The 14,940-nt window shown below is 38.0% G+C and overlaps 1 protein-coding gene across 2 annotated transcripts in view; it reads right to left on the reverse strand.

Annotated features, from left to right (window-relative positions):
• Nucleotides 1–14,940, reverse strand: part of PPP3CA (protein phosphatase 3 catalytic subunit alpha) — a 320,335-nt gene that overhangs the window by 61,257 nt on the left and 244,138 nt on the right. For both annotated transcript variants that reach the window (XM_077755739.1, XM_077755738.1), the window contains exons 4-6: nucleotides 7,205–7,316; nucleotides 5,504–5,649; nucleotides 2,835–2,974 (exon numbers count right to left, since the gene is read on the reverse strand). In XM_077755739.1, coding sequence (XP_077611865.1) covers nucleotides 2,835–2,974; nucleotides 5,504–5,649; nucleotides 7,205–7,316 — 398 coding nt within the window. The remainder of the gene's footprint in view (nucleotides 1–2,834; nucleotides 2,975–5,503; nucleotides 5,650–7,204; nucleotides 7,317–14,940) is intronic.

Raw genomic sequence — 14,940 nt, forward strand, 5'->3', positions numbered from 1 at the left:
AAAAAAGCAGAGATCTTTGCTCGTCTGCATGACTGTTAGTAGAACTGTTAATGGAAACAGCGAAACCAGGAGGAATCTCCCGTGGGGAAGTAAATAATAATACTTTTTGAGTATTATTCAATACTTGAAAATACTATTCAAGCAAGGTGAGTTAAGGTGAGAATGAGACATCTAAGATAAAGCTTCCAGCTGCCACTTAGTAGTAGAGGAGTCCAGCTCATGAATATAAACAGATGAAGGAGCTAGATTTGGAAATCAAACCACAGAGTTTACAGTTTACAGTGAAGCTAAGAGAACACGTGAACTTCTGGGTGGTGGGGAGGGGTAGAGTGAAGAAAAAAAATGTGGAAAGCAAGAGGAAGACCAAGGTGGGCAGCAGCAGAGGCAGGGTTCTACTAGATCAGTTAGAGGAGAATCAGGACATGTGAGGAGGAAGAACCGGGCAATTTCTAGGTGGAAGCGGCTGGCCAGAGTGTCTACTGCAAGAAGAGAAGGTGGGCTGTGCGAGGGGAGAAGACAGGCTGCTGATCTGTGATTAAGAGCCCGGCAGTGATTTGAGTGAGTCGCAATTTGCAGCTTCAGAAACACTTTTAAAATGGCTGTTAAGATGTTCTTTAAGTCTCAGAGTTTAGAGGAACTTCAGAACGTCTGACTGAACTCACTCCTTTTGAAGGAAGCCAGACCTAGAACACAAAGCTTATGTGATTCATCCAAGACAGACGTGCAAACTGCCAACCTAGTGCCAAATCTAGCTGACAGCTTTGTTTGGTCTACGTGACAATGAAATTTTTACCTCCAATCTGTCAGGATCCTCACACATTTTTTACAGGGTAAATCTTGGTGTGTTTCAAGGATCACAGGTACTTGCCTGGACATTATAGGCATCTGAGTTTGCAAACTCTGTTTTAAGGTTACAAAGATAATGGTAGCACCTGGGGAAAAGCAGAGGCTTCCTTCCCCTGGGTTCCGTGGTCTCTCTAATTCACGGTGGCACGAATGCATGCTTACTGATGTGTTTGTCTATAGACTTCATTTTACTGAAATCATGGCCCAGACATTATGTCAGATGAGGCACTGTGTGGTAGAGCAGATTCTACATAAACGTGTAAAATAAAACTGGGAGCTGCTGATCAAAATGACTGCCAATGACTCCAACAGGTAATTGTCACCAAGTTTCTCTACCACATTTATCACTCCCTTGTACCCCTCTAGATCAGCTTTATAAACCACGGCCACAGAAGATGCCTTCCCGCCTCCGAGGTAATTGAAGACAAAAGAATCAAAAAGCTTTAGGAGAAGGAAAGAGTCCTTTTTCTCTTCCGCAGATAAAGGAGAATCCAGATTGCTTTGCCTTTGCCAGAGTCCATAGGCTGTGGGTTTAGATATTCAGCATTTGTCATGGCTACAGATATTATAGAACCCTCTAATGAGAGGACTTAAACAATCATTTTGTTGAGAACAAAAGTGTGAAAACATGCATAATCCTCTAATTATCTAGTTGATGGACTTTATCTCTGATGTAAACACATCTGTTTCTATACTGACAAGACAAAAATGCCATAACTTTATGTAAGTTCAGCACAGACTTTACTTAGAAGACTATTTGAACAGGTGACTTCGAAAACCAATGGACGGATGTTATACTATGAATGAAAGAAAGATTAATACGACACGCCTCAATATCAAAGTCAAGAGGCTGGGATTTTATTTGCTATTGTATTATTGAATCACAGCTCAGTGGTATCAAGTAAATAAGTTAAACTCTCACAGTATAATTAAGGGATCTGACACCAGATTTTAAAAATCGAAAAATTGGCTCTGATATATTTCAACAATATTTATCTTTTTCACTAAAACTTTTAGCATATTTAATAAAAGATCACTTCCAAATTAACTGATTCCTAAAGAGGAACTTTAGGCTTTGCAGAAGTATTTTACCACCTTTCTTCATGTCACCCAAGGATAGACTCATTAGACGTGATGCCCAAATTTCCAAATCATGGAAATGAATTGTGACCTTCCTGATAAATAAGCTCAGAACAAACCTCTTTCTTAATATTTGTAACAAAAAGTATCCTGCGAAGGATGCTTTACAGTGTACAAGACCAGTTCACAAGCTCACCTCTCAATCACTTCAACAGGTGAAGAAAAGGAAATCTTTTCCCCCATAAGGAAAACTTGAGGTATGGAACAAAATTTGCCACCACTGAACGGACTCTGATCACTGTTATGTGGAAGGATGCTATCTGCTGAGTCTCCAGACAGAAGATATGTGCAGCTGTTTGAGTTCTCCTAAGCGGTCCCATCTGCTTACCTTCCAGGGCTGGCATCGAGCATACACTTCAGTGCACATCACATTTGGTCTCTAAGTTTTGTTTTGTTTTGTTTTGTTTTAAGAATGTGTATTATAGAATTTAACATTTCTGATTTCTCTGTAACCTCCTTCTCCTGTCTCTCTGGCTGCTGTCACATAAACCATATATCCGATGCTAAGAGAACCTCGTGAAGCTGAGGGTAGTCAAAAGCGGAGACCACAATGGAGGTGAAATGTCAGGGAAATCACGAGGACCAAAAAATCCAGCTGTGTTGCCGATTTCTCTCCGAGTACTCTGGAATGTTACAAAATGGGCAAATCCTCCTATACTGGCAAATATAAAAATTATCATAACAATCTTTCAAAGTGGCTTGTCAAAGTGCTTGCAAAGTAACCCTTTCATTTATCCTTGTTTCGTAGAGAAGTGATGTAAACATCATAAACAAATCAGACACACAAGCTGATAAATGAGAACATTTATGAACCAGATATGCTCCAGAAGGCGAGTGCCCGTCCTCACCTGTAGAAGTATGAACACCCCCTGACTGTGTTGTGAGTGAAATGTTCCTGAGTCTTCTCATTTCCAAAATCCTCCAGGGGGTCTGACCACAGGATATCACACATAGGTCCATAAGCAGGTGGTTCTTTGAATCGGTCTAACTAAGAAAAATAGAAAACAGAGAGCAAAATACTAATCTTTGGACGCTTGGAATCCAGAAAATAGAAGTGTTTTCACAGTCCCTGACTTCCTCCCCAGCACAGGGCCTGGTGAACTGCCCTCTCCCTGTCTTCCTGTTGGCTTGTCTGGCTTCCTGCCTCCCCCTCTGTCCACATTTCATCTCTCTCCAGTTTGTCCTCTTTCTTTCTGACAAGCTTGTTCATGATCTGCCTTCATCTTCCTTTTCCTCTCCCTCTTGTCTCCTTAGTTCACACTCTCTGCTCCTTTTTCTCTGTCTCCTGGTTTGCTTTTTATTTTTTCTTTCTCTCTTCCTTACTTATTTGATCTATCAGGGTACTTTAGTCAGCACCAGTTGATGCAACTCCATGTTTCATTTCTTGAGGAAGAGCTTTTATTTTGTTTTACCTTTGGGCAAATCTCTATTACTACCTCCATTAAACTGTGATTTAGAAATCTGGATGGAGAACAACTTAATGGTTTTTATATTTCACAATACGACTTTGTGAACAAACAGCTTTCACTTCAAGAGCGGCCATTTGTTATATGACATTCTGGATAGTCACTATTAGGAGCTATCTACATTTTGAATTAAAGTACAAGCCAGCTGTAATTTATCTTTGTAGGTACAAACCAAGAGGAATGATAACCAGTAAAATAAACCCAAATTTAGCTGGTCATTCTTCAGCTCATAGTTCTAAGCTTTATAGTTTTACCAAAGCCCTCATATGAAATCCATTTTCCAGCTATAAATGTTTAGCAAGGTCATATTTCAATTTCAAAAAGGTGTATTTAGAAAGTAAGAGCAATATAATAACTGGAAATGACATCTCACCAACAATTTTATAACAGTATCACTTTCCTGTAGTTTATTCTGATTTAACTGCAATTAGAGAATCTTTGGTGAAGTTAGCAGATATTATACAGTCTCTTGAAAAAAAAGCATAAAACAGCTAAGAAAACCTATTAAAAACTGATATTCTTCATACTCAATATTTTAATATTTTTTCAAAAACCCACAGGGAAAGGGGAATATATAAGCTTGGCAGCCAATCACATTCTTTCTCCTGAGACATAAAAGGTGATGTAAATAATGGTTTTGCTATACACCATTTTTTACTAATATCTAAAAGGAATGAAGCAATATCTCACGTTTTCAACACTCAATGAAAAACTTCAATAAGCCAAGACCTACCATATTTCAACCATTATGTTATCCATAAAATATTCATTGCAAATTTAGACTTGTTTAAGAGACTTAAATAATTTATGCTTTTGGAACAATTCATCCAAGAAAAATAAGGCTTGTAAAAACACAGAATTTCTTTCTAAGAAAGAAGAACTTATTACAGGGGTAGAACAGCAAAGGAGAGGAGTCTTTCTGATTACTATGAATTCCCAGCTAAAGTTTTGATAAAGCAACCAGAATACAGAATTTATTCTGGAAAAGTTACAAAGTGCATTCTAAAATGAATACCATCAACACTAAGAAGAAATAATTACTAAATTAATTAAGTAAAGTTAAGTGTGGTGAAAACTCTAACTGACATAGTGCAAAATGGAAAGCTAAAAATCATTTTATGGCTAACATTAGAGCTTAATCACATATATGAACACTGAACAGAATATACAATGAAACATGCTGGAAGGTAAGTTTTGGGGATAGTGGGTGATAGCTTTAAATTTTACTTAACTTATGAAAAGAAGTTTAGTTAATATTGCAAAGAGTCTATCTGATTAAAGAACCCATGCAGAAAGTGAACCACTCTCTCCTTGAATTCCATGATTACAATTAAGTGGCATGTTTTTATCACATTTTAAACAGAGAGGAAATACCAACACTCTGTGTTGATTAAACGACTGTCTCTTCCACTACATAAAAGAATCTCATATTATCTCATATTACTATGTATTCTCAAGAAAAAGATACTTCCATATTCAATGTAACTAATCTTTTGCTGGCTAAAACAACCATTAATGGCCAATGTTAAGTAAAAAAATACCTCAAAAAAATCAACTTTCACTTCATCACTCAATACAATCAATGGAATATCATCATTGCCTTTGTTAGATTGTTATTTTAAAGCTTTAAGCTGTGAAAATAGATTTTCAAAAAAATGATGATATAGACACATTGTAAAGGTCAAGCTGTGATTTTTCCTAAGAGCAAAGCAACATTTTCTAGCTATAATATACTATGAATATACAATGGGTTGCTTAAAACAAGCCAAAGGGAAATGAAAAGGCATATATTTTTTGGCAATCACATATTATACATTTCAATGACACGCCACAGGGTAAAATAAACCCTGAGGTTTTCGAGATAAAAACTCTTCCAAGTATAAATATATTTCTCTTTCTAAATAAAAGTGAATACAAACAAGAGATTCATGATACCTTTAAATCATTTTAATTCAAAAGGATAAAGTTAGCGAAAAGGACAGAGGAATCAATGTCTTCTATTTATTAATGAAGCATGCAGAATGATGAGACTTGGAAATAACAGAACTTACTTTTCTGATATCATCTAAAGTGTTAATCTCTGGAGACAAACCGCCGTGTACACACAGGAACTGTTGGTTCATCAGGGCAGCCAGGGGCAGGCAGTCAAAGGCATCCATGCAGGCATCATATACGCGTTCTGAATACTTTATTTTACCTTTTAAAACATGATTTAAAAACAAAGACTTGACTCTCAGGATTTCCTAGCTAGGATCATTTCACTGAAATAAGTTTTTAATGTTTCCTTCCTAGAATCATACTATTAGCCCAAAACTACACATCGCAAAGTTCTGAAACGTGATTAAAGAAGATGTTGTGAAGACGTATTATCACAGGTTTTCCCCACTATGGGAAAGTGTAGTGTTCCTAGAAACCTTGTGTAAGCTGCAATGGTGTAAAACAAAGAAGTGATTATCATTAATTCACATAGAAACATTTTTGAGCGTTCCCAGATCCAAAAAATAACCTCTTAGGCTTTTCTGATATCTTAAGGCACTACTTATAACAGATGCACAAAATAAACAGAGATAAAGCACAGAGGCTTGCAGACACAGTTCCAAGCTGTGGCGGCTTGATGGTGAGGTGCTGAGTGTAGTTTCTGGGGAAGGGGCTTGGCAGGGCCACTCATTGCTCAGGGAGAGCACTGCCTCTAAAACTGCTCGCTGCACGTATGACATTGAGCCCTATTTTTGTTTTTCACCTTTCTTCCTAAAAGCAAAAATTCTTGGGTTTCTTTTGGGTAGCAATAACAAGTACTACTGTAAGTCTTTCATAAAAGCTAAGTGACATAAGACACACTTTCAAAAGGCAGAGAATACCTGTCTTGATCTTTACATCTGCTGTCGTAAATTTTTGTTGTTCATCCATATTTTAAGTTTTTAGTAACTTTTTATACAGCAGAGGAGAGAGCTTTTGTATATAGCCTCACTATTCTTCTGCAGATGTAGCTCAAAATTATACATACAAACAAGTAGGAGACCAACAGAAGCGTGGCCATGAAGCTGGCTAATTTTTCTGAATGATCTTACAGAAGAGGAGATGGTGAGAAATTTCCTAAAGTTATTTATGTATCACTGCACATTGCTATTCCCTTGCTGACTTATGTCTAATGTTTTGAGAGAAGTCTCTGTACTCCATTGAAAATGAGCCTAAATGACAGAAATTTGTTTCGCTAGACAGCAGGGAAAATTAGAGAGGAGGAAAATAAAATTTATACAAAGTAGTCCTCACTCCTAGTATTTATGTCTAAAGGACGACGTCATCTTTAATTTGGTCAAATCCACTAGAGGCTAGTAAATCTATTGAGTCCAAAGAGAAGCACAGTTGAATCTGCCCTCCATCTGTTTTGTTTGAGTGATTTGAGGTGAATGGGTAAAATTATTTCCTCAAATAGTAGTAGTCTGGCTTTTAAAGGAAAAAAATAAAAACAACCTAAGTTAATCATTGTTTCATTGGACAAATTACATCAAATATTAATTCAAAAATTTAGGTCATTTTATAAAGAATTTAGAATTTAAAAAGAAATTCTGAATTCTCTTCATGATCCATGCTTAGAAAGAGGTAAGGAATAACATAAAATACAATAGTGTCGTTTTTTAAGTTTTTGACTTTTAAGCAGTGGATCATACTATCATGTGCGGGTTAAAGTGTGTGGGTTAAAATGATGATTTAGCACATATGGTGTTAAAGGAAGAAGCTTGAAGGATACTTACATTCTTGTTTAAATGTGAAATACTCTGTTAGATGTCTACATTCATGATTTCCACGAAGTAAAAACAGTGTTTTGGGGTAAAGAATTTTCAAGGCCCACAAATACAGCACACACTGAAAAAATAAGAATAACATAAAAATAAATATTTCCCTGTTATACTTAGGCATCCCATTGCTCACATAGCAGGAAGACATGAACCAACGTGCTACTGTGACCGGAAGTCCCCAAAAGGCTGGGCCTTATTAAGGAGGATATTAAAAATCAAACAGAAAACATTAGTATAAAGCCAAGGCTCATCTATGCCTAAAATACATACATACACTGGCAATCTATATACCACAAGAAAACAATGGACTTCACAGGGCCTATCGGAAGCAGCCTGAATGAAGCTATCCTAAAAATGTACCAGTGTAAAAGTATAAGAAGAAACATAATTAGCAATCAATAAATAAAGATACCTCTCTTTATACAATTTTTTCTTGGATCAAGTAGCAGAAATGGAAGAATTGGGAAGGAAAGGTAGGACAATATTTGGAAGTAAACAATATCAGGTTCAGGTTGATTGGGATTGAATCTCTATTTTCAATTATGTTCTCTCCTTCGCTTGCCTTCTTCTCCCTCATCACCTTGTCTTTTATTTCAATGCGTTTGGTATACAAAACCTTAAGGTTTTTTGTTTTGTTTTGGTTTGTTTGCTTTTCTGTTTTGTTTTGTATATAAATATAATTAAACTGAAGGCCAGGGAATCTTACTATACATGGTGTTACTAACTACGAGAAATATTTCGTATACCTTACAACTTTCAAATTAGTTACTTGGGTATGGCAGTTTGTGTAAAAATAAAGGTCTCCTTTGAATTCACTAGGTTTGGAATAAACCAACATCGACATCATCCTGAAGTGTGCATTAAGATAACGAAGATACTCAAGTACTAACATCAATTTCATTAGCCTCCACGGGCATTCATCAAAAACCTACAGGGAAGAGAAAACCACTCTTTAAAAACAAGTATGCTTTTTTATCCTCATTAAGTTTATGTTCTAAAAGTGAAGCTAAGAAGATACACAACCACAGAAATATGGAGGCAAGTCTGAGACTGATTACTAAAACCTGAAACCAAAAAACATACAGTATTTTTATAAAGAGCTTTCCAAAATATAGTAAAATGCTGGAGAATGTCCACTGGGAAAAGCTACTGGTGATTCATTTCTTGTGATCCCCGTGAAGAGCAATCACGTCTGTCAGCTTATAGGATAATTTATTAAATGAGTGCAAATAATTATGTTCGAATATACAGCTCAAACCTTGGAGAAAATACTAATTATCATGGCAAGTATGTATTCTTGTGTTTTTGAAGTAAAATATTGTTTCCAACTGTGTAATTTTCATTGAAGTAAACAAAAATACCGGTTGACATCAAATTTTATAAATATGATACCTTAATAATTTCCTAATTATCATTTTCTAATTATAGTTATTAGCTAAAGTTCATATGACAAATGATATTGCTATTTCTGAACAGCTGACCAGATGGTCTCTATAAGTGATCGTTAAGGCATGATGATCTGTTGATGGTGCATATTCCCTGTTATCCTCAGTCAGGAGTATGGTAGCTCAATGAGGCTCTAATTGCTGTGTGTCTGGCTTTAGAGGTACACGTTCATGCCTTCATAAAAGGAGTCTGTATTACTCGAACTTGTCTCACATTTCAGAGAAGATATTTATAAACCATTATTAATGTCAATGAGATAACTACTCTTAATTTAAACTTTATAAGGTTGTACCTTAATATTAAAGAAATACACACACACACACACACACACACACTTTCATATTGGTTGTTAACTTTGGATTTCTAGTTTGGAATAGGATGGGAATGTAAAGTCTTTTAAAAATTATATTTACTTATTAAAATTGTTGTATCTGGGGCACCTGGGTGGCTTAGCCAGTTAAGCTTCCGACTTTGGCTCAGGTCATGATCCTGTGCTTTGTGGGTTCGAGCCCCGCGTCGGGCTCTGTGCTGACAGCTTGGGGCCTGGAACCTGTTTCAGATTCTGTGTCTCCCTCTCTCTCTCCCCTCCCCTGCTCACGCTCTCTCAGTCTCCCCAAAATAAATAAATATTTTAAAAAATCATTGTAGATAATGCATTCTATTTATATACTGAGAAAGAATATATGTTTTGGCTACACCATAGCTACTTTTAGAGAAGATTTTCTTGCTGTTGTTGTTTTTACTAAAGTATAACTTATACACAATGAAGTGCACATATGCACGTATTTTAAATATATATATCAATGAGTTTTTATATACCATACTCTTATGAAACTAACCAAATCCAGTTACAGTTCAGCACACACAAGGCTCCCTTCTGCCTCCTCCCAGTCAATATCCTTTTGGAAATGGAACCACAACTGTGAACTCTTCAGATATGCTCTGCCTGTGAGAATCTTAAAGCAAAGCTATTATCTCTCTAACTAAATCTAAAACACAATTTTCTAACCCCAGTCAAATGCTAGAGGAAACACATTTTAGGGCCCATATTTTTTCTTCTGCCGTCTGTTAAAGATCTTGTTTCAACACTAGCACACGGTTTTATCGACTCTAGCTTTAATTTCTGTAGCTTTTTCATAACTGAAACCTCAAAGAGTCATATGGAAATATTTTATGATATGTTTATCATACTTATTTACCATTTCAATGATTCAATCCACATTTAAAAATGCCTTATTATTTAAAAGATACAAAGCACTTAGTATATAGTAGGGGTTTAAGAAATATTAGCTATTTTCCTATAAATGAGAAGGAAGACAGGAACACAGAAGGGAGGGAAGCAGAGAAGAAAAGAAAGGAAAAAAAAAGAAAAGAAAGAGAGAAAGAAAACATAACTCAATTTCCAAATTCTTGGCTCAACACACCCTAAAAATAAGAATCCTGTTTTCACATTTTATTTCCTTCTCCCCTGTGGCAAGAATAAAATATCTTCTCAAACGCTGAATCAAACCGCAAATGCGGCCAATATGGAAGAAGTGGCATGGTAAATGAAAGGGCAAGAGTGGATCGGAGAGTGGAGCCCTGCCAGCCTTCACCCTCAACATCTGGTCGGAGAGCCTGGCCAACTACAACACTGTCTTGCTGGCAACCATTCTGCCATCGGAACGTTCTGGAGACCTGTCGATCTTCAGCAAAATCATAACCTGACATAATTTTTAAAAAGGAAAGTCTCTTTTAAAAAAAATTACCACAATGGGGGCGCCTGGGCGGCTTAGTCGATTAAGCGACCGACTCTGGCTCAGGTCTAGAGCTCATGGTTTGTGGATTCGAGCCCCGCGTCGGGCTCTGTGCTGACAGTGCAGAGCCTGCTTAGGATTCTCTTTTTCTCCCTCTCTTTCTGACCCTCCGAACTCCTGCTTTCTCTCTCTCAAAATAAATAAACTTAAAAATAATGATCACAATCAAAAAGTAAATGAAACACAAATTCATTAAATAATTGGCTATTTTCATATACATGATATGAGGTGGCAAATTTGAAAAAAATTTTCACTAAAGTAACTGGTTATGGTGGAAACAGAGACGCAAGTTATGCTGGCCTTTTCGCACGGTGACGTGTAAATTCACTGCACTAATGACTCACAACCGGACCTTGGTGGTCTTTCCAGTGTTACTCTAAGGAATTAACAAATATTTACAACTTAGAATTAGTTTTTAAATACGAAAAACTGAGCATCCTTTATATTTTCATCCATTTCCATCACAGACCTAGGTTTTCTCCTATTTAACTTATCAATCTTTCCCAATGCAGCAGTGATAAGGATATCATTTTCTTCATTAGTTTCACTGGTTCCCTAATGCCAGCAGTGCAATGATTTCTTCTGTAATTTATGCCTTTCTCAGTGATGAGTATTGTTGAAAACTGGCACAGGGAAGTCAAGAAAGCGGGAAAAGAGGGAGGGAAAATATATGGCTTCAGATCGATATCAATCAGCCTTCGAAAATAACTATCCAGGCTGTGATACATACCAGCCAAAAGGGATGTCTCTCAGTCACAGGACAATTAAGTGAAGGGTGCACATTGGTTGGGAGAAGATCCAAACTCCCGAAATGTCAAACGCACCTCCTCTCAGGCATTCTCTGCCGTGCCTGACAAGCACGCAGAGGAGCAGCAGAGTAACAGCAATGCGCTACAAAGGCCATCGGTGGCAGCGACGGCAGATAATTCCTTCCTCATGTCTGTGGCAATACTCTAGCACCTGACATCCCTTGCTGTCCCGTTTGCTTGCTATTCTCAGGCAGAAGCACGGAACATTGCCTGCCTTGCTGTGGTTCATTTTAGCCTGGGAGTTCACAGCGAATAAACATGACAGCTCTTCATACTTAAATGTGTTTGAGGCCCGGGCTGGGACCTGGATGGAAGTACAGCGGGAGGGGCCAGCTCTCTACAGAGCTCACTGCCATGCCTTGCAGTGTAGAAAGGCTAGGGAAGGAGTGTGAGGAAGTGACTAGAAGGAAACAGCTGTGCATGCCTCCATTTGCCGTTCTGAGTTTCTCTCTGCATTCTGAGACGCACGCACTCAGACGTGGTCCTCTGCATGCACGTGTGCCTGATCAGAAAGACGAGGCAGCATGATGCAAGCATTGCAAAGAGGGTGGTGTTTGGTGTGAGACAAATTATTACTCCAAATAAAATGGCCTCTTTCATCACTATTCAAAAGCATGCTTGTTTTATTTGGGCTAACTTTGTGGGGACCGATCTCTGATCTTGGCAGAAAGGGAAAGGGGGGGTAAGGGGTGGGAAGGGATGCAGAAAAATGAACTCCATGTACTGCCCACAGCTCATTACCTAGTGACTGGAAATACTACCCAGCAGAGACTGATTGAAATCCAAACCCACTCTTCAAAGCTGATTTTGTAAAATTAACCGTAAGTGGCTCCTCTTTGCCCAGAGGACAGTCAACAAGAATACCTGCAGGAGAGCCCTGAATTATTGAAATGCATCAAGAACCTTTTGAAAGCTGTTAGGCTAGTACACACTGGAAAGCTGAGCTCTTGTAGGAATTTTCTTAAACTAACAGTGTCATACTCAAAGAGAATATTTTATAATCAATGATGTGACCATCAGATTATAGAGGTGGGGGAGATGGCTGCATGCGCATGCTTGCACATTCACGAGTGAATACGAAAGCATGTATCAGTGTCTGCATTACTGATGTGTGACTGTTTTGTGGTTTGCTTAGTGGATATGGCCAAGGCATGAAGTGTAGTGGAAAAAGCACAGATTTCTTTTTTTTTTTTTTTAAATGTTTATTTATTCTTGGTGGGGGGGAGAGAGGAAGAGAGGTAGAGAGAGCATGAATGAGGGAGGGGCAGAGTGAGAGAGGGACACAGAATCCAAAGCAGGTGCCAGGCTCTGAGCTGTCAGCACAGACCCCGATGTGGAGCTTTAAGTCAGGAGCCATGAGATCATGATCTGAGCTGAAGTAAGATGCTTAACCGACCGAGCCACCCAGGCGCCCTGAAAGAGCACAGATTTCTAATCCCAGCTCTGTCCTTTACTGTGTGTGACATTCTCTGACCTTTGGTTCTCACAAGCACAAACAGAAGACATTCACATGCTCCTTGAGTGCTGTGAGGAATAAATGAGATCATGTACACCGGGCAAACAATAGCAGGTCAGCATGCGAACAACATCCTCTTCCTTAATCTAAAGTTAAGAACCCCAAAGTATTCTTGGTAAACACATTTCATAGAAATGTCTGTTCTATTTTAAATGTGATGATATCACTGAGCCATCCCAAAGCCCCTCAAAGGTCACAGTCTAATCAAAACGGATCATTTTCATAGATGAGGCCTTCATATTTTTTGTTATTTCTGTAAGCATGCGTAAGTCCCTGGAGTTTACACTTAGAGTTTAATTAAAGAGCCGTTTGTGAAGATAGGAACTCTGATATATGCACCTCAGAACGTTCAAATGTCCTGATACTCACATTTGCTATGTCACCAACATCTGGGTTCATACTTTGATCCTTTGCTTTAATTTCAGAAGGTGCATATTATACAAAATATCACAACTTGCGTAGTTCAAACATCTAGATTAATTGTAGACTAAAAAGAAATCTGCTGAGGAGCAAGCTAGTGATTACTGCTTCTCAAGTTCTTTAATTTAAGGAAGCAGAGTTCTAAACAGCTCTAATTAGGAAGGGTTTAGGAAATTTCAAGTAATTTAAGGCCAGAGATATAGAAGCCTGAACTCTTTGAGTGAAAACTCAAAGGTAAATAGACACCAACAAGATTAAGAAACAATATTATGCAAAGATGGAGTTGGTGAGACAAAGAAGAAATCCAAACATGCCAATTGCTACTCAAGCAACATATGATTTAGTCCTTTATTAGTAAGGTAACAGGAAAGAGTGTTGGTTCTGTGATTAAAATTTAAAAGATGGCAAATTAAGTTGTTAAAAATATTATGACATTAACAGTTTGTCCAACATAGCGTCCCATCATTTGGCCAATAAAAATACATCACTCCCAATGGGACAGTCTGGAGTTTTTCCTAAGAAGGTGAGCTTCAAGGAAGGTAGAACGCCTAATTCATTCATCCTCAGAATTTTACATAGGAGCACTTTCCATATTAAGTGAGGAAGAAGAATTTAAGACTCACCAAAATAATATTTTTGAAGCACTTAGTTAGATTGCAGACGATCACAATTTAAGGCAAGTAGGGGAAACATTTTACCTCCCATTTCTGTTTTCTGCCAACTGCAGTCTTTTCAAACTTGGCTCCAGACTGAAATCACCTGTGACCATAGCAACAAATTCTGGCTCATGGGATGCAAGTTGAAGCAGTTGTGTCACTTTTGGGAAACATCTTTATTTTTTAAAAAATTTTTAATGTTTATTTATTTTTGAGCGAGAGAGTGCAAGTGGGGGAGGAACAGAACGAGAAGGAGACACGGAATCTGAAGCAGGCTCCAGGTTCTGAGCTGTCAGCACAGAGCCAGACGCCAGGCTTGACTTCACAGACCATGAGATCATGACCTGAGCTGAAGACGGCCGCTTAACCGACTGAGCCACCCAGGCGCCCAGGGAAACATCTTTAGATAAGAGGACATGCCCTTTACTTTTTCCTTTTCCTTCTGGTGAATGTAACCTTGTAACCTGGCAGATGATGGTTGAAGCTAGTGTAGCTGTCTTGGGTGACAAGGTAGTCTTTGGGATGAGCCCAGGCACCCCACACCCATCAAAGCAACAAGGCAGAAAGAGCCTGGGCCCGGGCACCACACTAGGTCACACCAGTTGGGTATTCCCATCTGGGGGCTTTTAATGGAGAGAGAAATAATCTTGTTCAAACCACCATTTCGTAGGTTTGCTGTTGTTGTTTCCTCTTGGCAGATACCAGCCCTAATGTGATATAAAAGTCTTACAAAATTTATATTCAATCACCCTTTCCTAAAAGTTGGTCAAGTTAGCCCATGAGTGAGATTTATGAAGTTTACTCATTTCTTCCTCTGTACTTTTCATGCTTCAATTTCCTTCCTAGTTAATCTTACTTCTTTGATTCAGTCTTCCCCAGTCATGTCTACTCACAAAACTGTCCCACTCTTCTATATTCCAATGGCAATCATTTTCTGTACTTCTTTCATCACAAGATTTAAATAATCAATTCAAATAATGGAATCCTGGATGACTACCTCTTCTGGCTTCTGATTCTACATAGTTTTTTATAGTTCTATTTTTCTACA

The sequence above is a fragment of the Crocuta crocuta genome, unplaced genomic scaffold, assembly GCF_008692635.1.
Source record: "Crocuta crocuta isolate KB4526 unplaced genomic scaffold, BGI_CrCroc_1.0 scaffold92, whole genome shotgun sequence".
In the NCBI taxonomy this organism is placed as follows: Eukaryota; Metazoa; Chordata; class Mammalia; order Carnivora; family Hyaenidae; genus Crocuta; species Crocuta crocuta.